The 27734-nt window shown below is 41.8% G+C and overlaps 1 protein-coding gene across 2 annotated transcripts in view; it reads left to right on the forward strand.

Annotated features, from left to right (window-relative positions):
• Nucleotides 1-27734, forward strand: part of CCNY (cyclin Y) — a 197351-nt gene that overhangs the window by 159655 nt on the left and 9962 nt on the right. For both annotated transcript variants that reach the window (XM_074985006.1, XM_074985007.1), the window contains exons 8-9: nucleotides 12252-12418; nucleotides 22861-23023. In XM_074985006.1, the coding sequence (XP_074841107.1) occupies nucleotides 12252-12418; nucleotides 22861-23023 (330 nt within the window). The remainder of the gene's footprint in view (nucleotides 1-12251; nucleotides 12419-22860; nucleotides 23024-27734) is intronic.

Genomic DNA, 27734 nt, shown 5'->3' on the forward strand with positions numbered 1-27734 from the left:
GAACAGTGAGGCCCAATGTTACAAGGAGAGTGGGAAAAATAAATGTCATATAATAGTCTCGTTAGTATTCCCTGTGCACTTGTGCAGTTGCTCAGGAGAAATGCAGATAACACCTAGGTGATTAGCAGAGTGTCCAGCTATGTGTTTTGTTTCTATTGATGGTGCACTTTTCACACATGCCTCAGTGCACATAAAATTATTCTGCACCTGGATGGAAAAAAATTCACACATGGATGAAAAAGATTAGTGGGAACCTTGTCTAAGTGCCTTTAGATGCATCTTTCTTTCTAAGAGAAACTTGGATGAAAGTCTAAGGTTCTGATTATTTGAGTTTCTCCAGAAGCATTTAAGGTTTGATGTTTAATATATGGTGTTTGTTTATTATTAATTGTTATTAGTTATTGTTCATTTTTTGTTTTCCTGCCTTTTTCAGAGATTTTTTTGCACCTAAAATACTTTGATACTTTTCACATTTGATCTCTTTTAAAGAGAGATCGTGCCAGCAGAATCATGCGTGGATGTCCTCTTCCACAAAATGGGTGTCAACAGGCCTGTCTGGAGCAGTCTAGGTGCCCAGCTGAGCAAGTGAAAAGCATGAGGCTCTTTTTGGAGAGAGTCTCTAAGGAGCTGGCTAATCTCTCAGAACAGACACATAGGGCAGTTCAGTGGTTGGATATGAGCCCGTAAGCATGTTCCAGTGTTGAGCAAGTTATCTTAGCACCAGTACATAGAATACTCTTTTCATTCAGATCCCTTTCAGTTTCAGACATTGGGATGCACCAAGCTTTTGTATTTGTAAAGAAGCAGATGTGCTTATTCCTTTTTACTTTGTTGATGTGTTTGGGGAAGGAAACTGTCTTCCTGTGGTGTGTGAGAGATGACAGCATTTAGACTCCAGACTTACAATTGATAGCATCTGGGCAGATTATTGCACTCATAGGAAGCACCACTGGAGCAAATGGGGTTCCCTACAAGCATAGCTGCAGAATTGGACCCTTAAACACCAAAAGTTGGACACTCGTGTCAGATACACTGGTGTAAATCCAGTGATTCCACTGAAGTCAATGACATTTTCCCTGGTAAAATTCACATCAGAATCTGACCTATAGCACTGTGATAATATCATGAGAAGAAGCACAGTATCTTTCTGATGCTAAAAAGTTTTCATTCTCTGGTGGGGTTGATGGCTGGCTGGTGGGGAATGGACATATGTTTGGCAGAGGCCTTGCTCCTACTGCTGGTGTTTTGCCCGTGAATGTTAGAACATTGTGATAATGCCAGGTGATTTCCTTCAGCCAATGTCAGCCATATGTTGGCTGCCCGCTTGCTTCTCTGTGTTCTCTTTCCCAGAGCATTCAAGAACAGCTAACAAGTGACTTTCATATTAGACATAATGTAATTATTGATGCTGCACATGTGCTGCTTTATCTTTTCAGGGTGCACTAGGTAATCTGGCTGTTAGTTTTCCCAGTGATAGTCATTACAGTACACATTTTTCACCATGTGATCAGCCATTTTGACAGGATAATAAATTTGTGTACCCTTTTTTTCTTTGTCTCCAGTCATTTCTGAGCAGTTTACTTTAATTGGATTATGTAATGAACAGTTTGAATCTTCTCTTCCCACATTTCTTTCAGCAAAAAGCATCACGATCCAGTCTAGAAAATTACCTCTGCTACAGTTTTCATGATAGCTAGTTGATTATATCCAAATTTGCAGTAAATTTACCTTGGACATAATTAATCTCTGCCATTCTCACTTCATTGCTTCTTGTTGAAATGGACTGGGATTTCTAAAGTTCTTCGATGAATATTTTCTAATTTGGGCACCTAAATGCATATTTAGGCAGCTACAAGAAATGGGCTACTTCTACACTTGCATTCCTCTTTCGAAAGAGGAATGCAGATGAGGGAAATAAAAAATGCAAATGAGGCACTGATTTACATATCTTTCACTTCATTTGCAATATCTCTTTTGGGAAGAGATTTTTTCAAAAGAAAGCAATGCAGATGGGGCTTTTTCAAAAATAAACCCCACCTTCGAAAGAACCCTTCTTCCTGAAACAAAATAAGACCTCTACCAAACATTCATAAGACTTAATTACCCACTGGGAGAAGTGGAAAAAAAACAGATTGACAGGGCCAGATGAATACCCAGAAACCAGCTACTTTAAGATAGGCCCAAGAAGATCAATAACAGAATACCACTTGTCATTACTTACAGCCCCCAGCTCAGACCCCTGCAATGCATCATTAAAAACCTACAGCCTATTCTAGATCATGATGGTACAATCCAGAAGGCCCTAGGTGACAGGTCTGTCCTCTCCTGTAGACAACCCCCTCACCTAAGAAAGATTCTCACTAGCAATCGCAGGCAACACCGCAGTAATACTAATCCTGGAACTTTCCTTGCAGCAAACCACGTTGCCAATTTGTCTACATATTTTTTCTGGGGATACCATCACTAGACCTAACCACACTAATTCCATGATCAGGAGCTCATTCTCATGTACTTTGACCAATATTATACATGCCATTATGTGCCAGCAATGCCCCTTTACAACGCGTGTCAGACAAACTGGGCAAACACTTTGCCAAAAGATGAATAGACACAGAGCAAACATTAGGAATCTCAATACATATAAGCCAGTCAGTGAGCATTTCAGTGGAGTGGGCCATTCTGTTAAAGACCTGTTAGCTGATGGCCGGATAATGAGTGGTCTGTGAGCCTAATCACATCCGAGTCTTTAACTGCTAGGACAGACTGTCCCTTGGCAGCAGGCAGCCAGAATGGCTGACAGATGCCCCAGAGATCCACCCTAGTCTTTAACTGTTAGGACAGGCAGTCTCTTTTCAGCGGACAGCCAGTGTGGCTGACGGGTGCCCCAAATGTTGGTGCAGAGAGCTTATTCCACCCGAGTCTTTAACTGCTCAGACTGACTGTCCCTTTGCAGTGGGCAGCCAGGGGTGCCCCAGGAGTCTGTCCCATGGAGGCGACACAATTCAGCGCTCAGCTTTTACTGCCCCTTACCACTGACCAGGCTGATATAGCCAAACAGCTGAGGTTCTTTGTTTTGTGTTCAGTCGAGTTACAGTAACTGGAAGGAGTCAGACTGAAAGATTAAATGGTTGCTATTTATTAAAAGCAGAAACAAGAATCTTAATGGTTACAAGGTTATTGCTCTGTCTTCTTAACTACTAGTAGGATGATACATATGACATGCCAGTTAGATTACAAGTGAAAAGTTACTCATTTGAGGACCAGACGCCTCAGCCTAAAGAGCTGTTACTATTAAGTGTGCACAAAATACATTCCAGGTATAATTCTCACCCCTGCGTCCTTCGACTCCTGGCGTAGCCAGTGTCATTCACCGACTCCCTTGGGAAGAACAGTACAAGGGCGTCCCCTGGGTCCTCAGGAGGCAGAGACCTTACCTGACCGGCAGGTATAAGTAATTGGACCTCAGTTAGAGTGGTCTGCCGGACCCTTCTTTATACCCCTTGGGTCACTCACATTCTTCCTTATCTAAAGGTACCAGTTGCGCTGGTTCGTCTTTGTGATGCCAGTTCTTACAAGGCAATTGCAATTTAATTTACACTTGTAAGATAGAGATAACTAAATCATTAAAACAGGACATTCTTTTCATATGGGTGGGAGGTTCCTCTTCTGGGATGAAGTGTGGGCATATCAATTATCAGTACTAGCCAAGGGCAGTTTGAGGCCCTGTGGTCAACAGCTAGCCTGTTAGCCCCCTTGTCTGTATTCTTCAGTTCAGGGTCATGCTGAGACAGCACATCTATGTTTTTCAAACATTCTAAGACTGCGCTGTTTCCTTGGGCTTTGTGCTCAGAGTCACCTAAGAGGGGCAAGATGGAGTCGAGCAGGGGGATTCTGTCTGGCTACAAGACCTGACAATGTGTCCTACAACACAAAGACTTCAAAAGCAGATTATGTTGGGAGCTTTGTATGAACAAAAGACAGTAATTATCTCACATATTACGAGGACCGATACCCTTCCTTTGGTGTTTGTAATGATCTCAGGCAAGACACTTAACATCCTCCACCCTTTGCTCCAGTGCTTTAGTTCTTTGTATTTGATTTGTCAATTTTTATTGCAATGTTTTTTGTAACTCTGTAGGATATAACTGGCTCTGGACTAGAAATTCTATAGATCTGAAGAAGTGGGTCTGTCCCACAAAAGCTCATCACCTAATGAATCATTTTGTTAAAGTGCTACATGACTACTGTTTTGTTTTCAATACAGACTAACATGACTATCTCTCTGTTACTATTCAAAATTAAGTGTTTGGGGTTTGTTCAATGAGCCAAAAAAAGTACATTCAAATTCTGAACTATATAAATGCTTTGCTTGGACAAGAAAATGTTGAAATGAAATGGTTCAATATTTCCGAATGGAAGTTTTTTGAATATTTCATTGCACATAAATTTCGTATTTAACATTTTATCCCAATTTAGGAAGAAAACAAAATTTGAAATACTAGAATTTTGGCAATATTGGCAATTCTAACATTTTCCAAGCTCTCTTTCAAAGCAAACAGATGAACACCATTTTAGTTCCACTCTTTTTTTCCTTCAGCAGGTTCTGCATCATTCTGGTGGGTTTTGAAGTGTGTAATAATTATTAAACTACTACTGTGTCACCAGGGGGGTATTCTCAACACTGAAAAAAATCACCTAAGCAGTTTAGTTTGTGTTTATACTTAGGACTTCGGCAGCCTTATAATTAAAGATTTTTGGACTGTGAAAGGGCCAAGGAAATGCAAAAATTATTTCTGTTTGAGATTATCTTTAATTCTGATTTATATTTGTATTATAAAAATACATAAAATATGTAAACAAGTTTTAAAATCAAAGTGCCATTAGTGTATGGGGGATGCAGCGGGGAGTGTGTGGAGGTTCTACCTGTTTTGCAGCCTTGGATGATAAAAGCAAAGTTTTGTTTTATTTGACCAATGCACCAAGGTTTTATGTCGTGTTGATTTTCTTTTTTTTTTAAGTAAGAGGTAGTCTCCCAATGTGACAGTCTTGTTGCCAATCAGTCCAAAACCCAAACAGTAGACTCCAAAGTTGCATTTGTTGGAATCGTATGGCCACACTAATGATGATAACTGGTTAAAGATGGATTTTGGAGGACATGGAAATCCTGAGAGGAAGTAGGAAGTGAACTGGAGTTGGCAAATGCTTTTAGTTTTTAGAATCTGGGTCTTTGAATATTTAGTTAGGGAAGCGTTGTGAACTTTCATCTGCATAAGCCCAGTGTCTGAAAGATGAGTCTCTAGGGATCAGTTACATGGAAATAAAGTGCTATTGCTAGAGTCTGCAATTTGTTACGGCACTAGTAGTATTTCTAAAAATGGATCAAACTATTTTAAGTGGGTGAAGGCAATTCATGGATTCTGGACACCATACGTGATACGTACATTACAGTAAAACCTCGATTTTGTGGACCCCAATTTAGCAAACTTTAGAAACAATGGATGGTCCCCCATTGTTCCTAAATAGGGCGGTCAGTAAAATCTTCAAGTCCCTCCCACCCCCCCACCAAAAAAACTAAGGGGCTTTCGTGCTGCAGCTTGGAGGAGCCTCTGATGCTGCCACCTCCTTTGCCAGAGCCACTGCATGCTCCTGTAGTGGCTCCTCCAGGCTGCGTGGTGGCCCCTGCAGCCACTCATGGTGAGGCAGCTCCTGCTGCAGGTGGCTGGGCAGATCCTGCCATGTGGGGCCAGGTGGTTCTTGCCACGAGACCATGTACCCTGTGGCCAGGCTACTCCTGCCATGCAGAGCCAGGTGGCCCCAGCTTCATGGCCAGGTGCCCACAGCATGATGGCTCCAGCCACATGGGACCAGGAGGCTCTTGCCGCGAGGCCAGGCGCCTGCCACCGCATGCAACTAGGTGCCTCCAGCCAGCGGGCTCTAGTGGCTCCTCCAGCAGAACAACTGAATGGCAGGGGTTTGGGGTTTTTTTGGAGAAGGTATTTTTTTTTTTTGTTGCGGGGGAGTGTTTTTGGGTGTGTTTTTTTTTTTGGGGGGGGGGGGGGTTGTTTTGGGGGAAGGTTGGGGTGGGATTGGGGCTGGGAGAGCCTGTGCGGAGGGGAAGTAAATCCTTGTATTTAATGCACTATTGGGAAGAGCAGACAGTCTTTGCCCTCCCTTAGTCAGTTAAATGGAGAGTTTACTGTAGTTATGGTTCTGTAACAAAAAAATAAAAAGTACTGAAGTCATAGGGTAATGAGTCTTCAGTAAAGATGACAAATTGCTTCTGCTTATTCTTATTTCCTTCAGTGTTCAGATTAGTACATTTTTATAGTATATGACCTAAAAATGAACTTTTAAAATCCTGTGTATTATTCAACTTTATAGCAGCAGTTCCAAAAGACAGGAAAGAGGGAGTCATTGTAACTAGAGTCTGATGAATTTAGCAATGACCATATAAAAACCCAGTACATCTTTAAGTCTTCAGTACATAAATTGTATGAGATGAATGAGCGTTTGTATGCTTACCCCAGTGTTCAATATGCAGAGATTTAGTTGCACAACAAATGTGAACACTAAGGCAAATTGCATGAGTAAGTACCCAGCATTGTTTGTTTTTGTGGTGGTTTGATTTTTTTGGTTGGTTGTGGTGTTTTTTGGCACCCAAATCCACTTCCTGACTTGTTCTGACAGAAGCCAGGTATTGGTCCCTCATCACCAATGAATCTGTTTAAACTCACGGATACAATGGTGGTGATAATCCAAGAGCCTTGCTCTGTCAGCACCAAATGTTGGTGCTGATTTAGCATTTCTCCCAAGGAGCTTCAGAGGAATATTACATTGTATTTCCTCAGTGTAACAGGCAACCATGAGGACATCAGATCTGTTCACCAATTTCTCCACTGGCTTCCTTTGGAATATTGAGTCAAGGTCATAGTCTTCTCTCTATTTTCAAGGCTCTTCTTGGTCTTGGCCTAACATGCCTAAGAGGTTGCCTAAAACTCTGGGATGAAGACCATCGCCAACAACTCCATTCCTCTGGCACACTTTAACTCTCTATCTATCAGAAGGGTAAAGCTCATCTTGGCAGGAGACAGATTACTTGGGAGCTGGTCTGAGGCTGTGAAAGGAACTCCTACAGAAGCTAAGGACCATTACAAACCTCCCATGTGCCAGGCTCATTTCTCAGACTGCCTTCCCTTATGTAAGTTCATCATAGAATGTATGTCCGAAAATCTACCACTCTTGGTATGTGAGACAATTTTCATTGGCACATGAGGTGGGGTCTCAGTCCTGCCCCACTTGCCCCCATGCAGCTGGGAGCTTCCTCAAAGCCATGCTGCCTGTAGATTAACAGTAAGCCAGCTAATGCTAGCAACCGCCACCTAAATGGTAAACCTCTGAATCTTTATTTGAGTGAAGCTGTCGTAGGTAGGACTACTAACGACTTTAAAAAGTATCCCAAAAGCTGTCTTTGTGCATATAAAGGCCAGATGAAGGGTGGCTTCTGCTTTGTAAACAGTCAGATGCTATGCTGGTAATTTAATTGTTAAATATCCATCTGAGGTAAATTGATTCTTTGTTTAAACTTGAGTCCCTTTTGTTCTTCTGTGTGTCATTGGGAGAGGTGGCTGTTTATTCTAGCCAAAGTCTCACTGTGAGTGATGGAATACCACCCATATTATTTTTTCTGTGAACAGAAATGCAATTTTATGTCTGAGTATGTTTCCTGCCATTAAGTCATTGCAGTATCTGTATTTTTTTACAATTTATTTTCAGTCCAGGTTTGTTTTTTAGTATCTGTCGGTGAGTTTATTTCAAAGTTATCTGGAAGGATGTTGTAGGGATTTTAAAAGATTTGTGAAAATTATTGGGACATCAAAAAGAATTATACAATAGCTTTTATTGTCTATGTATTATATGAATATGCAAAAATAAATACAATCATTTTATGATATGCTAACACAGTTTGTCTTTTTGAAAAAAAAAGTTGGGGGGCTCGAATGTGCTTGCTTGCACACAGGCTGTTAAATGCCTAGTTCTACAACTGTTATTTCCCTTGCTCTTCTCTCAGCTCCCTCTAGTTTGTCAATACAGTAAATGTTCACATTCAAATAACTGGCATTTTAACCATAAGTAAATTTTAGTTGTTTTCCATAAGTACAGTACAGTGAAAGTAAATACAAATAGATAAAACAAATACAACATGGCCACGTCTACATGAGAAGCCTCTGTTGATAGAAGTAACTGTCGAAAGGGATTTCCCGGCAAAACTTCTTCTGACAGATCACATTTACACATAAAAGAAGACTGAAAGAGCAATCTGCTCTGTCAACAAAAGCAGCCAGACTGCTCAGGCTCTCTCTTGACAGAACAGCTGAACAGAAGCTGTGTAAACAGGGCTGCCAAGGTGAACCAGAAGTCCTGTCTGTCAACAGAAGGGCCCTGGAGTGTCTACATGGCTGTTTTGTCGACAGAAAACTGTCGAGAGAGGCTTTATACCTGAATGGGGAGAGGTATAACACTGCCCTCAGATGTGCCAGGTTTTGTTGACGAAACACATTTGCCTTGAAAATGTTCTGCGTTTTTTTTCTGGCAAAAGCCGCGTGTGTAGATGTGGCCTATAAATTTACGCTGTACAATACTACTGTTGGTAAATAAAGTACTTCGCATACTTTTTGTTTTCTTTCTTAGCATCTCGTCTTATTTTTCTTTAATGTTATGCATTGCTAGGTATACCTCTCTCTATTATCCAGAATATTTTAATATCTGACAACCTGCCAGTCCTAGGACTGCTGGATATAAAAGTTTACTATACTTTTCTGCTTCTGCCCAGAATTGAATAAAGACACCCTCAAGACCTGCCCAATGCCAAAGGAGAGAATTTGTCAGACCACGGGAAGTCAGTATTGTCTAGCAGCATTACCAACACTTCCACTCTTACTGGGCTCTTAGAAGGCATCTGGGGTAAATTACAACTAAATAACACATAACACTGGGAGTCAGGCTGCTGGCTGCAAACACGCTTTATGGGACCACGGGAAACTTGGTCACGGACATAAGCTGTTGTCCTGCTAACTAAAATCATGTTGAATTATGGTTGTTGGACAAGAGTACCAGACTAGAAGGCTTCACCAGTCCAAAGAATGGTGACTGGTGAGGGTGGTTCCAGCAGGGGGGCCAGCATCAGCCATGTGCCTCTGTTCCAGCCCTGCTCTTCCCCTACCTACTTTTTCCTCTGGAAGTGCTGCACTGTTTTCTGTGAGCGCAAGGGTAGTCCTGTCCCACCACCAGAGCAGCATGAGCCAAGAGCAGTGCGAGGTAGGAAGTTCACATACTTCTATGGCCACACCACTACTAGGGAGGGGTAAGACCGCCCCACATGCTCACCAGAAGTTGCATGGCATGATGCTGAGTGCAGGAAGGGGCCAGACCCTGGGGGAGGTGCATGTGTGCTCCTGTGCACCCCCCACGTGCTGTATCAGAATACAATATTGTGATCAAATTACAACTGCGTAGAGAAGGACTGTTACTTCTGTTAGATGTGGTAAGATGTAACTGCCTATATGAAGCTCAAAGTATAGAATTTCCCAATGGGTCTCTTGTAAATTGACATCTAATGTGCTGTTTACCAACAGTGGGGATTAAATTCAGTGCTGACATACAGCAAGTGTAACTCCAACTGATTTGAGTGGAGTTGCTCCATTTTACAACATAATTGAGTTTGGCATTGAGTCCCTTCACCATTATAGTTTCCATAAGTTTCTCCCACCCACAGGATATCTGCCTCGGTTTGGATCATTTTTCTTTTAATGTGTTACTTAGCATTTTCCCAAAATTCAGTATCCTGTTTGATTTGTCTCAACAGGATGTTCCTGTTGGTTATGGCTTATTTGAACTAGAGAGAAGATTCATGTCTCCATTATGAACTTTTATTGTGCCCTATATTCATTACACGGGCAGTTTGTAAAGTGGGAGATTGAGTTTTTAAACTGGCACCATTGACTAGGCTTTGGCTACATGTGAAACTTTTTTTTTCACTGCCTCCTTTTCAAAGATCTGATCACTAGGAGGTTGATTTTAGCAGGTTGAGAGTCATAGCGGTGGGCTTTGCAATACTGAAATTTTTCCTTTTCACCATCCACATCAGTCCTATCTTTGCTTTTTTCCACATCTTTCCTTGCCATTTATTTTTTCTAATTTCCTGTGGATCTTTGTTGGTCTCTTAAAATGTGATTTAACCCCAGTGTTTATTTTCATATAGCACCTGAAGTGCTTGCATGAGCAAACTCCAAAAGTATTTTTTTAATTATTGCATTTTTAAATTAATATAGAAACCTTAAAATACGTTAATTACCCAGACCATACATGACTGAACCCCATGTTGTGCTGAAACATAGTTGCTTCCTCCTGTCTTTCTAAACAGCAAAAATATTGATTTTGATCCTTATGTATTTTTCTTTTAAATTGTATTTCCATTTTCATGTCTGCAGTAGCCTTTGATGATTTAGAAGCAGAGGTGTTCCTGACGCCTAGCAATTGAAGTTGGTAGGCAGTTAGAAAGCCAGTCATGTGTCTTTAAACTAGGTGGTTCAGTCTTTTCAGAATAAACGTCTAACCTAATAATAATAATAATAATCAATGAGCAACATAGAAACATCAGAATTCTTTGGCTTCAATGGTAGTTGTATGTGCAGTCTGAAATTATGTCCTTTGGCCAAAGCTTTTGTGAGATGTAAACAGAAATTATACTACCTAGGTACAGCATGACAGTCCATCTCCAAATGATGGGGAGATGATTTAATGAGTTAATTTGGCACAAAGTATTATGATAAATGAATAGTATGGTTTTCCATTTAAATCTAAGCTTGTAGTCATGCACCTAGTAATTAAATGTGCCCAAAATTTACATATCGCAGAGTAGGTTTCAACTCAACAAATTATAGCTCAAGACTGAATAGCTAAACAAGCTCCTTTACCACATCCTGATTTCAGGATCTTGTGAAGTCCCCCTTCACCTTCTACATCATTCGCTGTTCTTGGTATCATTGAAATCTCTAGTGTTTATCTTCTAAAGAAGCTAAAATAACCTGTCGTGCCCTACAGATTTTTAGTTTTGTTTTTTGTTTAATGATACTGTTTTTTTAAAAACAAAACAAAACGAAGCTGAGAGTTAATTACAAGGTTTGGAAATAATCTCTCATTAATAGAAGAAACGTATCGTGAGAGAAACGGAAAAGTCCTTTCATTGAGACTGTATCTGATCTTTCTTTTTGGTGACGGCAGCATAGTTATAATGTATGGGGCAAAGGAGGCATTTTTATAGGTTCAGAATCCATTTAAAATAATAAAATATTGACAGGACAATGAGGATCCCACAGTTCTCAAGGTGCAAATAAGCTATATAAGTGCAAACCAACGTATCAGAGGTGTGCTCTTTAATTTTCTTCACAGGTGCGTATTGCTAGATAATTGATTCTCCACGATTTGACCAATTAAGTCAGTGGTGAGCAACCTGCAGCCCATCGGCATTCTGTATGTGACCTGCAAGACATTTTGTTTACCGTTGCCCGATTCCTCTGGTTTCTAGCCATGTAGTTACCAGTATTACTAAACTGATAGGCATGTAAAACAAGGGCACTTGAGGAGATGTGTGCGCTGATAGCGCACAACATTGACAGTCAGAGCCCTGCGCTCCCTTCTGTATTCAGTCAAAGCACTGCTATTGTTCAGTCAGCACATGCTGTATATCCTGGGTACAGAAACACAGCTAACAAAACTACACTGTTCTGGGAAACCATCTTACGACAAACTTGTGGCCCATTGAGAGGAAGGAGGCCCACGCACCAGCCTAGATTACCTATTGTTGGCTTAGATAATTGCCAGTGTTCAGTATTGTTGGCCTGACCTTGTGTTTTTCACTCTTGTGCCAAAAGGCATTGAAATGCTGATTGATATGAGTGGATTCGTTAATGGTAATTGCACACTGTTCTAAAATTTTGTTTTCTTGTGATAAGATTAAGATCAGAGAGGAAAGAAGTCATAACAAAAACATAGATTGATCAGATCAAATATTTAATTTGGTGTTTTGTATGAATGGATTTAAGCCCTTCTTTCCTTTCCAAAATAAACTTTACCAGGGATCAGATTACTGAGCTAAAAATACGTGAAATAGGATTTTGAGAATACATTTTTCCCCTAATATTTCTGTGAAGTAGAAAAATATACTAAGACTTGGCTATTACATGTCTTCCCAGGTATACCTTGAAAGACTGTTAACTTACGCAGAGATAGATATTTGTCCAGCAAACTGGAAGCGAATTGTACTGGGTGCAATTCTACTGGCATCCAAAGTTTGGGACGACCAGGCAGTGTGGAATGTGGATTACTGCCAGATCCTGAAAGAGATCACAGTTGAGGACATGTGAGTTCCATATGTTTTATCTTAGTCTATGGATGCCGAGAGTTTTTTTTGTATATGTTTTGTGTTTCTTAAACTCCCTAACAGACATAATTATGTAAAGTTAGTGCGCTCCAGATTATATCCAGAGACACTGAATGATGACAGATTCTACTGACTGTATTGGAATTGTAAATTCAACTATGGAGGTTTCCGATTGTTCTGTGGGATTATTACATTTTTGAAGTTGTGTGTACTGCAATTTTTATTTTTTATTTTATTTTATATTTTGTAATTTATTAGTATAGTAAAAGAGTTATTACAGCACTATTCTTAAAAGATACATTACTACTGGGGAGGTTTTTGGTGCAGGACAGTTCTTTACCTGTGCCTTTTTAAATAACAATCACTGCCACTACGGATTCTGATTGTAGCGAGTGGTACAAAATTATCTATTTTATTTTATACTGAATGGTGTTTTCTGACTTATGTCCAAGTCATTAGGTGCCTCTGGCCCACAACCAGTACAGCTGTTGCTGTTAATCAGCAGTACTGTCTGTGATGGGTTTGTTCTTTGTTTTGCCAAGTTAGCTTGCAAGGTGTTAAAAATCACAAATATAATTAGGAATGGGAAATTTTCCCACTTTCCCACAACTGCTTTCTGCTTCATGACATCTCTCTGTCGTGACATTGCATCAGCTATGCATAGTCTGTGTGGAGGGCAAATACTGGTTAAAGGTACTAAATCTTTTTAACAAGTATCTTCCAGTAGTAATAGAGGGCCCAGTAATGTGGCAAAGAAAGTAGAGTTATAGGCATTGTATTTCCCAGTAGATTGTCAGCTGTGAAATTTTCGGTTTGCATGTTGCAGATGCTTATGTAGACTTCTTTTTTTGAGAGAGAGAGAGAGAGAGTGTGTGTGTGTGTGTGGAAAATACACTTAGCAATGTTCCTGTGCTGTACGCTTAGTTACATGCACTGCATACAGCTACTGGTGTATGTATGGGTTGAGGCTGGAGTCATTAGGCCAGCATTGTGCTAATCAGATAGAATACCTCCAAAAGGCCAATGCACTTGGAAAGCAACCACTATTAAGCACAGTGTTACTGCCCCAAGTAGTGGTCTTTGAGCAATAGTAGGTTTGTGTGAGAACCAGGCTGTGCTCTCAACCCACCAAGTTATGCCCTTTGGGAGTGTTCTGTACCACAGGCAGTGGTAGCCAATCCTCTGGTATTTAGGGAGCAACTACTTCTTCAGGATGGCTGGCGCATCCTGCATGAGTATTATCGAGGAGTTAACGTGCTACCTGCGCCATCCTGAATGCTTCCTTATGCACCTGCACAGGGCAAACTACAGTTCACTCCTGTGTATATAACTGTCTGTTTAGGCATTTCTATACAGGCGGGCCCTGACTTACAAACACATCAATTTACGGCCATTTATACTTAACAACCAACCTCCAGCTCACACCCCTCCCCTGCATGCCCCAGCTTACCTCCCCCACTGGGGAGCTCCAGCCCCCACAAACCCAGCTTCAACCCCTATGTCCCAATCTCCCCCTGCCTACTCCTCAACCCCCGCGCCACCTGGATCTGGGCCTACTCCCTGGGTGGCCCCAGATCACGGCCCCCTGTGTGGCTGGTTCAGCTCTCACAGAGCTCCAACCTGCCCCCCACTCAAGCACCCTGCCCCAATGCACCCCCGTTCGACTGCTCCCCTGCCTGGCTCAACTCCCCGCCCCCATGGCCCTAGCTCACCCCCTCATGCCTGGGGGTCCAACTTCAATCCATGCCTGGGGCTCCAACCCCCTCCTCCACTCAAGCATCCATCCCAGTGCATCCCCTATTCAACCACTCTGCCTGGCTCAACCCCTTCCTCCCGCAGCCTCAGCTCAGTCCACCCTCCTACACTTGGGGCTCTGACTGTTAGCTGCTGCCAGTGTGCACAGGGGCTCTATCCCCCCTGCTAGCTCAGCTCACCCCACCCCCGTTCAATCCCCGTGTCCCCCAGCTGACCCCCCCGGCGTGTGTGAGAGGCTGTCATCAGCCGCTGCTGGCACATGAGCTCTACCCCCCCAGCTAGCCTCTCCTACCCCCATTCAACTCCCCAGTTCCCCATGGCACCAGCTCACACTCCCCAGCATGTGGGCTCCAGCTTCAACCTGTGCCCACAGCTCCAGCTCCAGCTCTAACCCCCTGCTGCTCGGATCGAACCCCCTGCAAGCCCCAGCTCAACTGCACCCTCCCACCAATCCTACCACCCGAACACACCTCAGGCTTAACCTCCCTGCCCCTCCCAGGGCCCCAACCCAAGCCCTCCCCAACTTATGCAAAATTCAAGGTACACGAGGGTTGTGTGGAAGACAACCCTCGTTACCTCGAGGGATTACAGTATAAGGGTATTTCTGACTTAGGACCAAATTTGAGTTACGACCAGGTGTTCGGAATGTAACCCATTCGTAGGTCGGGAACTATCTGAAAAATATTTTTCCCGCTAGGGAATGGATCTAAAGGTGAAGAGCGTGCTTGCAACATATGTTTTTACAAGAGGGGTCAGGCTGTAGAGATGAGCTTCTTTAAAGAAAGTGGGGGCATTACTGGGATCATTTAAATAGGATTGAGACCTTGAGTTTGATTGTTATGTAGGTTTAGTTGTATATATCATATTTAATGTATGCTCAGACTAGCATAAGGAGAATATTGAATTATGATTATTAAAGATTTTGCTTAAGGTGACAGTAGAGGTTGTACACAAGGCCGCCAAACACTTTTGAAAATGCCATTGGAAACCTACCTTTTAGGCACCTAAATACCTTTAGAGGCCTGGCCCTGGTTCATTAACACACAACAACCTGGAAAGTATCAGTCACATAGGGAAACAGGCTCACTCAGCCAGCATACCATGCATGCTTCTTTGTGTGCGCCCTCTGCAGACAGGAAGGGGAAGAGCTCTAGTTACTGCTTTCTGCTGCCTTTCCTCAGGTGATGCTGATGTAGGTTATGCTTCTGTTTTTAACAGGGCTGTCAATTAACTGCAGTTAACTCACATGATTAACTGAAAAATTAATTGGTGTGTTAATTGCATTGCTAAACAAGAGTACCAATTGAAATGTATTAACTATTCTATATGTTATTCTGCATTTTCAGTTATAATCCAGACTACAGAGTTTACAGTGTTTACGTCATATTTTTCCTTACAAATATTGAATTGTAAAAATAAGAGGTCTTTTTCAGTTTATGTGAGATAAGTACTGTAGTGTGATCTCTCTCTCTCTCTCTCTCTCTCATGAAAATCCAATTTATGAATGTAGATTGTTACATTAGTACCCTCAAACCCTAAACAATATAATACTTTAGAGTTTACAAGTCCACTCAGTCCTGCTTCTTGTTTAGTCAATTGCTAAGAGAAATTTACTTGCATTTACAGGTGGAAATGCTGCCTGCTTCTAATTTATATTGTCACCTTAAAGGGAGAACAGGAGTTCCCATAGCACTTTCATAGTGGCATTACAAGGTGCACATGGCTGATATGCTAAATTGTGTGCCCTTTATGTTTCAGCCACCATTCCAGAGGACATGCTTCCATGCTGATGATGCTGCTTAAAAAGAAAATGAGTTAACTAAATCTGTGACTCAGCTTCAGGAGTTGTACATCCCCTACTCTGTTTTACCCGCCTTCTGCCATATATTTCTTGTTATAGCAGGCTTGGATGATGACCCAGCACGTGTTGCTTATTTTTAAGAACAGGTTCTGTGCAGATCTGACAAAACACAAAGTAGTAGCAATGTGAGGTTTCTAATGATAATGATAGCACTTGATTCTGGGTTTAAGAATCTGAAGTACTCCCCAAAATCTGAGGGACAAGGTGTGGAATATGCTTTTGGTAGTCTTAAGAGCAACACTGCGATGCATAAACTACAGAACCTGAACCACCAAAAAAAGAACATCAGCCTTCTTTGGGGGCTTCTGACTCAGGTGATGCAAATGAGCATGTGTTGATCAACACTACTTTGGGTCATTATTGAGCAGAACCTGTTAGCAACATGTACACACACTTTCTGGAATGGTGGCAGATGTGTGATGGGATGGAAGAATCTTTAGTGTATCTAGTATTTAAATATTTTGCAATGCTCTGCAAATATTTGGTTTCACTTTCAGATGACATTGTAAACAAGAAGTTGGCCACATTATTTCCTGCAAATGTAAACAACATGTTCGTTTGTGTGGATAAGAAGTAGGACCAAGTGGACCTGGAGGCTCTGATGTTTTATGTTGGGTTTTTTATGCAGTTATTTTTGTACATAATTCTGCATTTGTAAGTTCAGCTTTCATGACAGACATTGCATTACAGTACTTGTAATGGCAGAATTCAAAAATGCTATTTTTAATGCAAATTTTTGATCAAAAATATAAAGTGAGTACTGTGTACTTTGTAGTCTGTCATTGAAGTAAAAATGTTTGAAAAGGTAAACATCCAAAACAGTTAAATGAATGGTATTTTGTTATTACTTTACAGTACAATTAAGCGTGATTATTTTTAATCACTTGACGACCCTAGGTTTTACATAATTTTCAGTTTGCATACATTTTGAAATCATTTTTGATCTCTAGCTATTATAATTGGAAAAGAGGAATTTAAAAGGAAGAAGTGATTTAGGATGACTGTTGAGACAAAAATCTAATAAGTGAATTTTGCTTCCTTGCATATTCTGAATAATTATGTAACTCATAAAGTATGGGTATTTTACTGTAATGTTTTATGGCAATTATATACTTTTCTGGAATAATACTGATATCATGGTTAATAGACTCCAAAAAAAACTCTCTTAAAAGGAGACATTTACCTTGAAAGAAATTTTCTACCATTGATAGTTTTATTGCAGTATTTATAACCTTACTAAAAACTTGAAACTCAGTGGGAATTTTTCTAATTAAAACTAACCAACTTTGACGAGCAGAAATAAAATCCTAATTAAATAACTGTTTGACACATTTATTGTAGATTCTACATATTTGAATTTTATGTATGAGAATTATTTTAGCATGAGATGTGAGTGTGTAATGCAAAGTATTGCCATCTGGTCTCTGCTTAAAATCATGTAAATGCACAACCATTAACGAAAGTTTGGATAGTTGGTGTGGCTAAACTGGAGGCTGGAGAAGGGGAAAGGAGAATAAATATTTATACAGAGACACATTTAAAGAAAAAAATCTGTTTACAGCTTCAAACAAGTAAAAGTTCAAGCATTATTCCTTGAGCATCTCCAGTAGAGTTTCCAGTTAATTTACGCTTTCTTAGGCTTATGGATGATCTCAAAATTATCTATAAAAGAAAGGATGAATGCTAGGATTCAGATGAGTGCTTAATATTAAGCACGTTGGGGATGTCCTGCCTGGGAACAGCTTCATAGAATGTGACCTGTTATTGCTGCACTATTATGTAGTGTGGCAGGGCCAGGGTGGAGGGCCCTTCAGAGGGAGCCCAAACAAACAGAAGGGCCTGCAGGACAATCACAGGCAGCTGGGTGGGAGATGGCTCAGCCTAACTGAGGCCAGCTGGACCCAATGACTGGACTAGTAAGAGGCCTTTAAAAATCCCTCATAGTGGGAAAGGCAGGGAGAGTGTGTGAGAGGCGAGTGGAGAGAGGAAAGGAGACCAGAAGCAGTGGGAGAGAGCAGGTTGGAAAGGAGCAGAACAGGAACACCAGGAACTGCAGAAGGAGCGTGAGGAGCTGCATCAGGTTGAGAGAGGGACTCGTTACAGCTGCAGCCTGAAGAAGGTACCACGGTGGGGGGGATTGTCTGGGGAAGTGGCCCAGGGAGAACAACTGCTGCCCCAAGGGAGTCAACCCTCCCCACTAACAGCTGCATAGGGTCCTTGGGCCAACCTGGCACAGGTGGGCGGGGGCTGGGTTCCTTTCAGACCATCTCCTGCCCCAGCGAGGGCAACTGGGCCCTTGAGTGGGCCAAATGGACTGAGTAGAGGCCAGAGGCCCAGGAATAGGACAGACTTTGTCACAGTAGTTTTAATATCAATTATTATTAATCTGTTCATAATGAGGTCTTATTGTCATGGGCCAACCCCCCCCCCCCCCCGACAGTTGTGTTAAATCATATGTTCACCCACAAAGTAGGGGGAAGAACATACCCATATTACACAAGGGTAATGCTGTTGTGGGTTTTAAATTCAAAAGTCATTGTAATAATTAAAAGTACTCAGTAGAATGTTGTGGCCACTTCTAGTCCAACAAAATCACAGGCCACGATTAGAAAAAGTAATTCAAAGTACAGCTAGGAAAGACCTACTAGTATAAGGTCACATGATCCTTCCTCTGCCTCTGCAGATTTTTCCATGTTGTATAGTTTTGCATGGTTGTCTTGTCTGTTTTCAGTGCTTTCATAATGGATTTTGATCATCTACTCTGCCCTGCGTGGTCTTGTTTTTGTGCTCCAGACTTTTGGGTTCTGAGAGTTGCTTTCACTCCCTCTGCAGCATAGTTCCTGAGGAGCACATCTCACTTTTTTAAAAATTGGTTTTGAAGTTGCTGTTTTTCCTGCCTAGATGTGGGCAGCTCAGAGTTTTGATATGCTATAATGAAGATGGTCGCATGATATTTCAGACAATTTACCTGAGATTGATCAGACCTAAGGTGATTGATTGTGTCAGTTTTAGCATCGTTTTGAATCTGTCAAAGGTGCATTTGAAGAGGAAGAATTTGAAGATACATTTGAAAGGAGGCAATATTCTCGAGTCATGAGAACAAAAAGGTGGGCAGAATGAATGCTGGTGCTGTTAGTCAGACTAGATTTATCTAAATATGTTATCAAAATTCTTGAGTATTCCAAAATCCTGTCTTCTGAAGACTAAATGAAACTAAGCTCCTATGAAGATTATTGGCTGACCAAGATTGAGCTCCCCAGTCATCCCTGTCCTCATGCCCTGGATCTTATGTGTAACCGAATCCTACGGAACATCTTGTATCTATTCTGACCGACTTCTTGTAGCTCTCATGAATGGATCTTGAAAGCTGGAAGCTTGCTGGCTCCTCATAAGATGATCCAGAGTGAGCTGACTTTGCAGGCTTTGAGCTCTTAGTTCAGGGAGAAACCAAACACATAATCACAGAATTCAGAGAATGCCTAACCAACATGGTTATTTATATAGATAATTTTTCCAAAGGCTTTTCAAGTATTAGTTTTCTACGCACCCTAACGTATAGGCAGTCAAGGGCTTTAAAAATTGAATTTAATGCAAAATGACTCCAGAACACAACTGTTAGTCAAAACCTTAACTACAGCGATAAGGTACAAAGTGAAGGTCTCTTTCAGACTACTAGAATCTGGACCATTTGGACCTTTATGGGTTACTAGCAACACTTTGGCTGGCAACTGGGGGCAAACAGGCAGGTGATGTAGAAAATTAATTGTAGGTTTTGAAATGCACCAACCCACATTACTCTCAAAAATATAGTTGTGTTTTGAGCTAGCATCCTGTGAACTTGATGGGTAGCCATAAGCATGAACAGTGAGAAGTTCTGTGGCACCCAAAGACTAAGGCTACGCCTACATTAGAAGTATCTGTCTACTGAAGTTACTCTCGGAAGAGATGTTCAGACAAAACATCTGTCAACAGATCCTGTTTACACAGAAAAGCAGATGGATCTTTTGATCCCCTCTGTCAACCAAAGGCCCTCCCCCCAGCATCTCCACAGCTTTTAGGTTGACAGTTTCTGTCTACAAAATACATTTTGTGTAGATGCTCCACGAGTTTTGTCTGCAGAAGTCTTTAGTGTAGATGTAACCTAACAGATTTTTTGGAGCATAAGCTGCTGTGTGCAAAGACCTCTTCATCAGATGGGAGACTAATTTTTTTTTCCTGAATAATTTAAAACTAATCGTGGAAGCTGGTATGAGTAAATAATCTTTAAAAAAAAATACTGTGGCTTGAGGATGTTTCAGTATCTACGTGCATCTGATGAAGTGGGTCTTTGCCCAAGAAAGTTTATGCTCCAAAAAATCTGTCAGTCTATAGAGAGCCACAGGACTTCTCGTTATCTTTTGCAAATATGGACTAACATGGCTACCCTTCTGATACTTGTCACCCGTAAGTATAGTACATTGCAATAAAGTATTGTGTAATTGGTTAATTATATTAGGTCAGACGAGGAATGTTTCTTGTGATAGGTGTCTGTATTTTTGCTAGTCAGTTGTAAATGATCTATTGATGTTACCTGGAAATCTGGGAGCCAAGAGATAGCCAAAAAGGAGTCTGAGAATGCATACTGGTTTCTCAAAACATGAATATATTACCCAGTACATAAACATTCTCTCTCCCTCAGCAAACTTCACATTCAATCGTATTCCCCAAGGAATAGCTTGGACAAAGTGAGATCTTCCACTTTGATGGCAAACTCTTCTGAACTTGTTTTATGCCAATGTGAATTTTCTGTAAAACTTGGACTACGTTAGTGCTACTAAAGAGCTGTTAGAGCCAGAGGTGAAAGAAAGCTGGTGTGCCACAGTGCGGTGCTCTGACAAGAAGCCAGCGAGCTTGGGCGATCAGCTGCAGGGGAAGAGGTGGGATTCTCCCAGCTCAGCCCCTGACTTCTTGCGGCCTGTCATGCTCAGCAGCAGACAGCCAGGTAAGTTAAAGGGGCTGGCTGGGGGTGCCCCATTTGGGACTGCCCCAGCCTCAAATTCCTCCCCCCCACACCTGCCTCCATTTTGGTGGGCAGGTGTCTGCAGACACTCATACCTGTTGTTTCCTGTTTGTGACCAGGGAGTGAGGTGAAAGTGGTGCATTCTTCTTCTTCTGCCCCTCCCCTGTGCTATTGGGAGGGAGAGGAATGCCACAGAGTCTGCACTTCCCCTCACTCCCTAGCCACAGCAAACAAAGCAACACCCAGGCACTGCAGCCACGTATACCAGTCCCTCACCCCCACCTCCACAATGTTGCCCTTGTCCCCCCCTGCACTCACCCAGACCCCTGTCCAGAGCCTCTGTCCTGAATCCTGTACCCCCATATCCTTCCCTGCCCAGAACCCTCCTCATACCCCCGCACCCTGTGATTCCAGCATCCTTGTCCCTAGTCCCCTGCCCTAACACTTCACCAATCTACCCATTCTAACCATCTGTCCTGAGCCCCCTGCATTCCACCCCACACTTAATACCTGTAAGAAATGTGTTGTATTGCCAACACAGCTCAGGAACGTGGATGGGGGGACAGATTGTGATAGGACAGTACCTGTAAAAAAAATGATTTTAATCCTTGATTAGAGTGCCCCATTCTTCTCAATATTGATACATATCAAAGTTGAAAAGATGAATGTGGGAATTTAATAGGGAGCGGGGATGTGCTCTGAAAGCTGTAGGGTGATGGCCTCAGTCTATCGGAAGAAGCAAAAAAGTTGGTTGTCAATCAGTGCTCCACTTGGCATTTTCCTTTCTCAACCTCAGCTATTTCCTTTCCATCACCTACTGCCCATTTTTAGCGCACTGGTCCTGTGCAATCAACCTGCAGTCTGTGTGTATACACACATTTTTTAATTCTGCAATTTTCCCATACAATTGAATGCTGGCTTTAGAGTAATCACCTACAACATTGATCCCTCATTCATTTTTTTTAGGCATTATAAAACATAGTTTGTAGCTGCCATTTGCATTATGGTAACCTACCTTGTTTACTGTGCACAACTACATCTCAAACAATATAGAGAAAATCGTGCAATATTTATGAAAACTATAACTTCAGTGATTTACTGCAGTGATTTTCACTTTTTTTTTTTTCCATTTATAGAACACTAAATATTTTCAAAGGAAGGTGAGGACCTATTTGGAAGTCTTCCTCATAAACTTTGTCCCATGTTGAAACCCAGTGTTCTCTGATAATGACAATATAATGTAGACCCCTTAAACCACTAGGGCTCTGTGGAACACAGGTGGGAAATCCACTCATCTCCATTCTCTTTGGTGTAAGATATGCAGTCAGGCAACCTTAGCACATACATTACAAAGTGCTCCATGTGGGAATATCAATATAGTCTCTCTTACTAGCAGTTTCATTGGTAAACAAATGTTTTGTTTTATTTTTGTTGTCTAGTGTGAATTTTGCTTGCATGTATGAGTGGGGGAAGTAACCTCATTTTGTCTTATCAGAAGTAGCCATAAAAAAGACAAGGAATGATGGGAAACTAATATTTTTCCTGAATAATTTACAGCTGATAGCGGAAGTTAAAACGAGTAAATTTTCAAAAAAAAAAATCCCCGCCCCCATGGCTTCGGGGATGTTTCAGCACTTGTGAGAGCTGTCTGTGACAAACTGAAGCTAGGGTTGTTTTCTCTTATGGGTAAGAAGTTGCATCATTCGGTCTGTTGTAGTTTGATGTAAGTTATATTCCAGTGGTGGCAGGCGATTGTACACACACACTGCCTAAAACACATTTTCACATTTATTTTCTCATTAACAGGAATGAACTGGAGCGCCAGTTTCTTGAGCTGCTGCAGTTCAACATTAATGTTCCCTCCAGTGTTTATGCCAAGTATTATTTTGATTTGCGTTCCCTGGCAGAAGCGAATAACTTGAGCTTTCCTTTGGAGCCTCTCAGCAGGGAAAGAGCATATAAACTTGAGGTAAGGTAGTTTCCCTTTCGTGTTATTACAGAGCTGAGGAGACATCTTGGGGTCACTTTTTTTATTCAAATGATCCTTGATGGAAAAGCCATAAACTCATGAACCCTGAGTTTTATTACTGTCATTAGCTGTTCTGCAAGTGCTCTCGGGTTTTATGGCTCTCTGGACAGGTTTTTGGGCTAAGTATTCTTCACCTCTTGGCTTGTTTTGTAATTTTTTTTTAAACTCTGCTAACCTGGTTTCAATATAGTGAGGTCTGCGCTAAGGCCCCACCTCTAGAATGTAGCGGTTATCTAAACTGACCATCAGAAAATACCTGCAACTTTTGCAGTATATTTTAGCTTGACCTTTGTTTGTCTCTGAGTGGATCTTTGACCAGTTTTTGCTGGTCCTTTTGGTTATGTAAGACCTATTTTCATTCTAAATATTTGTCACAGCTGCAGTACTAACAAATCTTTTTGGAGCTTCCCATTCCATATACCTTTTTTTCATTCTGCTTACTCTTGCACCAGTGTTACTCCATTGATTTCAGTGCAGTTACTCCTTATTCTATGAGTGCAAGAGAGGAATTGCTATTGGTGTTTCAGACCTTAAGATCAATCTTACAGGATTTGATTTATAAAAATATGTCATTGTGTCATGGGGCCTGATCCTTAAGGTGCTGAAAACCCTAAATTCTCATGGATGCTTAGGGATATCAGCAGCTCAGTATTTTGCAGGAGTATCTTTTGAACCTTTGATCTTGGGGTTTTAATGTAACTAACATCATTAAATGAGTGTACATGTTGCTGCTAATTTGAAATCTGCCTTTGATTGCTGACAAACCTTAACTTCCCTCTAAGAATGCTATTGCTTTGCATCTTATGCTCTTTAGATGAGCATTTGAAAGCTTTCCATTAAGACTCTGTGCTCCTGAGAAGTATTCAGACATTACTAAACCTGTTTTCCAGAAGGGCAAACAAAACCACAAAAGGATCAATAGATTTGTCCAGGCCATGCAATTAAAATAAATAACCTCAATCAAGGTGGTTGAAACATGGTAGAGAGGGAATTAATGAAAAATATAGCAAAATTTTCCTTTTCCATTGAAAAATGCGTAAAATACATCCAAGGCAGCTACAGCTGAGAATACAACTGTTCCCTAAATAACAAGCCATGCTAATTTGTACAAAGTTATCTTCTCTAGTGATTCAAAAGAACAGTATGAAAATACTAACAGGCTAGTGATCCTATGCGTAAAGAGATAGCTTTGTTAAAATGTAGGTATCTGCTTCTGATAATGGCTCTATAATATATTGAATTGATGTCTGTTAACTTGGCACAAAAACACATAGAAGAAAATATAGTGGAACATGTCACCCAAGTCTGTATCTACCACCAGATAAAACACCTGGGTAAAGTTTGTTTTTGTTTTTTTTTTTTCATTTCGACTATAAGTTTGTGACTGGTCTCACAGACTCAAGAAAAAGAAAATAGCTTATTATCTCTGTAAAAAGAAAGGGAGTTGAAGCATTATAAATATACACATAACTGAGGCAGCTCACACGTAGTCTTAGCATTTATGGGATTTTTCACATTCTTTGCCTAAAAGCAGATGAAGTAATTTGTACTTACTGAGAAAAATACATTTTTAAAAGATGAGTAGAATAAGATTTTTAAAAAGTGGCCTTAATACATGTTGTTTGGGCTGATACGCAGTACCAAGCAGTATAGCTAGTCACAAGAACAACCACCCAAGGAAGAGCAGAATGTCTTGCCATGTCTTGTGTCCACAATTTGACACTCAGAAGGAGTTTTTTCTTTCACTGATTAATTTAAAATAGATTTTCTAGCCCAAGGTACAGAATAGTAATAGGCCACAGTCTGTGTGAAGGTGTTAGTCAAACCAATCTGAACTAGAGACTACAGTTCCTCCCCGCTGCAGACCTGCTCACCACCCACGCATGGCTCTGGCTCACCCCAGCGCCCAGCTCTGGCTCTGGCTCACCACCCCTCATGCTAGGGCGACCAACAGTCCTATATTGGGCGGGACAGTCCTGTATTTGGGACACCAAAAAGGTGTCCCTGCTTATTTTTCAAAAGGGACAAGTTGGCCCATATTTAGGCCCTCTGGGCATGGGGGCAGGAGCTCCAACTGCCACCCCTTTGCCTGGGCTCAGGGCCAGGTGCACCCGTCACTTTCCTGGGGCTCTGGAGCTGGGTGCACCAACTCCTCAGGGCTGGGGAAAGCTGGGAGGAGCCACCCCTCCCCGCCACATATCTGTTCCATATTGGGGACGGGGAGATATGGTCGCCCTACCTCATGCATGGCTCCGGCTGCCATGCTCCCCAGCACTAGTTCAACACCCTCCCCCGGCTTCCCCCATGCACTGCTCCAGTTCTGTCCTTCTGCCCTGGTTAACCCCTCCCACGCACGGCTCCAATTCCATCCCCTGGCTGCAGGGGTCTGGTTCACCACCCCCATGCGTGGCTCTGGCTCAACCCCCATCCCACCCTCCATGGCTCTGGCTCGATCCCCTGCTCCCCCTGTTCAAATGCTACTCCTCCCCCTGCATGTGGCTCCGGCTCACCTCCATCCCCGCCCCCCTGCAGCTCTAACCCACCCCAGGCTTAACCCCCGTGCCTCCCTTCCATGGCCCCAACCCACTGCTGGGCTTAACCCTCCCCAACTGCCCTTCCACCCAGTACTTACCTTCCAAAAGGAGCTCCAGTTGCTTCTGCTGCTTCCCCGGCTGCAGAACCTGCGTTCTGCCAGGGAAAAAGCTGCCCCCAACTTTACACAAAATTTGGATTACCTGAGGGTTCATGAGAACAGAACCCACTTGTAAACCAAGGGTCTACTGTATACTGCTTTGTACTGAACGCAGTTTAAGGAGATACAAGTGGGACCTTTACCCAAAGGTTAAATCATCAAGGCCGTCTATCTACCAGTGCTACAAGAAACAATTCTGCACATCTTCTCGTGTATTTTGTGGTCTAACTTTAATTGTGCCAAGTGTTTAGCCTTTTACCACTTCATGAGAAATTATTTTATAGCCTCACTGATTTTTAGTTCCAGGAAACTTTTCCAAAAATCTAGCCTAAACCTTCCAGTTCTTTTCCTATTGTGCCTTAGTTATATTTCCGTGCAGCAACCAAAAACGTTTCTTTTTCTCATCACTGTGTATGCCATTCAAATCATTGTGGATTCATTTATTTAGAAAAAATATTTTTGGTTCAGTCAATCACACAGACTTGGTTATTTTGGTTGAGCCTGCAAAACACGTGGCCCAGAGTGGCCCTTTAATTCCCACACTAAGGATTTTTTTAGAAGTTAGCAAGAGAATCCTTTGTGACATGCCCAGAACTAAATGGATGCATTTTATCTAAATGTTTTATCTGTATTAATGAAATGCTTAGGGACCAACCAAACCCAGGGCCATATTGTACTAGACACTTTACATAGGGTAGTACACTGCCTGCTCTGAAGAATATACAGTCTAGATATACCTGACAGAGAGAGTAGGAGAAAGGGATATAACCTACAAAGAATGATGTCTTTTAAACCCTCTCCTGTGGCAGAAGTGGAGGTTGACAACTAGTCACTTTCAACCATTGATAAATTTGTGTTGAAAATTTTCTTGGACAGAAAAATGGGTAAAAATTGATTTAAAAAAAATGGGCAGAGATTCTTCATGCTGTTTTTCCCTAATTAATGTGACTCGTCTGTCACTAGCTTCTTGGTGTCCAGAGTGTTTCCTGGCTTCATTTGGCTAAGAAACATATACTCCACTATCTTTTAAATTTATTTACCTCAAACATAAGTTCTTGCAGACCACTATTTTTTTTTATTTTATTTTATTATTTTAGTGGGATTTTTTACTTTTTTGTTTTTTGCATTATGGGAGTTTTACTCGGGGAGCTTGGATTTTTTTTGTTGTAGGGATTTGAGAGAGAGAGAGTGTATTAGAGAGCCGAACACCCTCAAGTATGTCAGTCTTCCTGGTAATGAAACAACCAGATATGCATTCATTAATCCCAAGTGTGTGGCAGCAGAGCCTTAGAGAATTGGGAATATTTCCTCCCTGCACTGAACAGTGATTTGCAACCCCAGATTTCACTGGCAGCTTTATTTGTTGTTTTTCCTGCCAATGACAGTCTTGCCCAGAATCATTAACTTTGGTTTAAGGAGCTGTTTTCCAAGTGTGTACTTTTATAACACTGGAGAGAATGTTCCCAGCGGATCACATGCGTTATAACCAGGTCCAATAAGGGACAGTCCATTATCTTGTAAATCATAGGACAGAGTTACAGACCTCTTTTTACAGTCCTGAAACATATTAGTTGTTTTGCACCACTAAAGCCATCTGTGCGAATACATAATCCTATTACAAAAACCTGGCATTAAAAGTTAATGGAAAATGAATGTTTTGTCAAAGAGGACTGAATTTCTTAAAACAACAGAAACACAACTGCAGTTCCTAGGACAGGGGTTGGCAACCCCTGGCACCTGTTTCATGCAGTACACAAGCTGCTTTGGAGTGGCACATGGCAGGCAAGCTGACCCGACCTCTCCTTCTTTCATGCAGCATGGGAGGGGGTGGGAGCACAGGTCTGGAGCACCCACTCCTTTTCCTCCTGGACCAGAGGCTCCCCACCCCCAAGCCTTCTCTGTGGGGCTGGGCCAGAGAGCAGGGCCATATCATGGACCCCCTGCTGCAGCACAGGGCGG

This window comes from Carettochelys insculpta, chromosome 2 (assembly GCF_033958435.1).
Source record: "Carettochelys insculpta isolate YL-2023 chromosome 2, ASM3395843v1, whole genome shotgun sequence".
Classification (NCBI taxonomy): Eukaryota; Metazoa; Chordata; order Testudines; family Carettochelyidae; genus Carettochelys; species Carettochelys insculpta.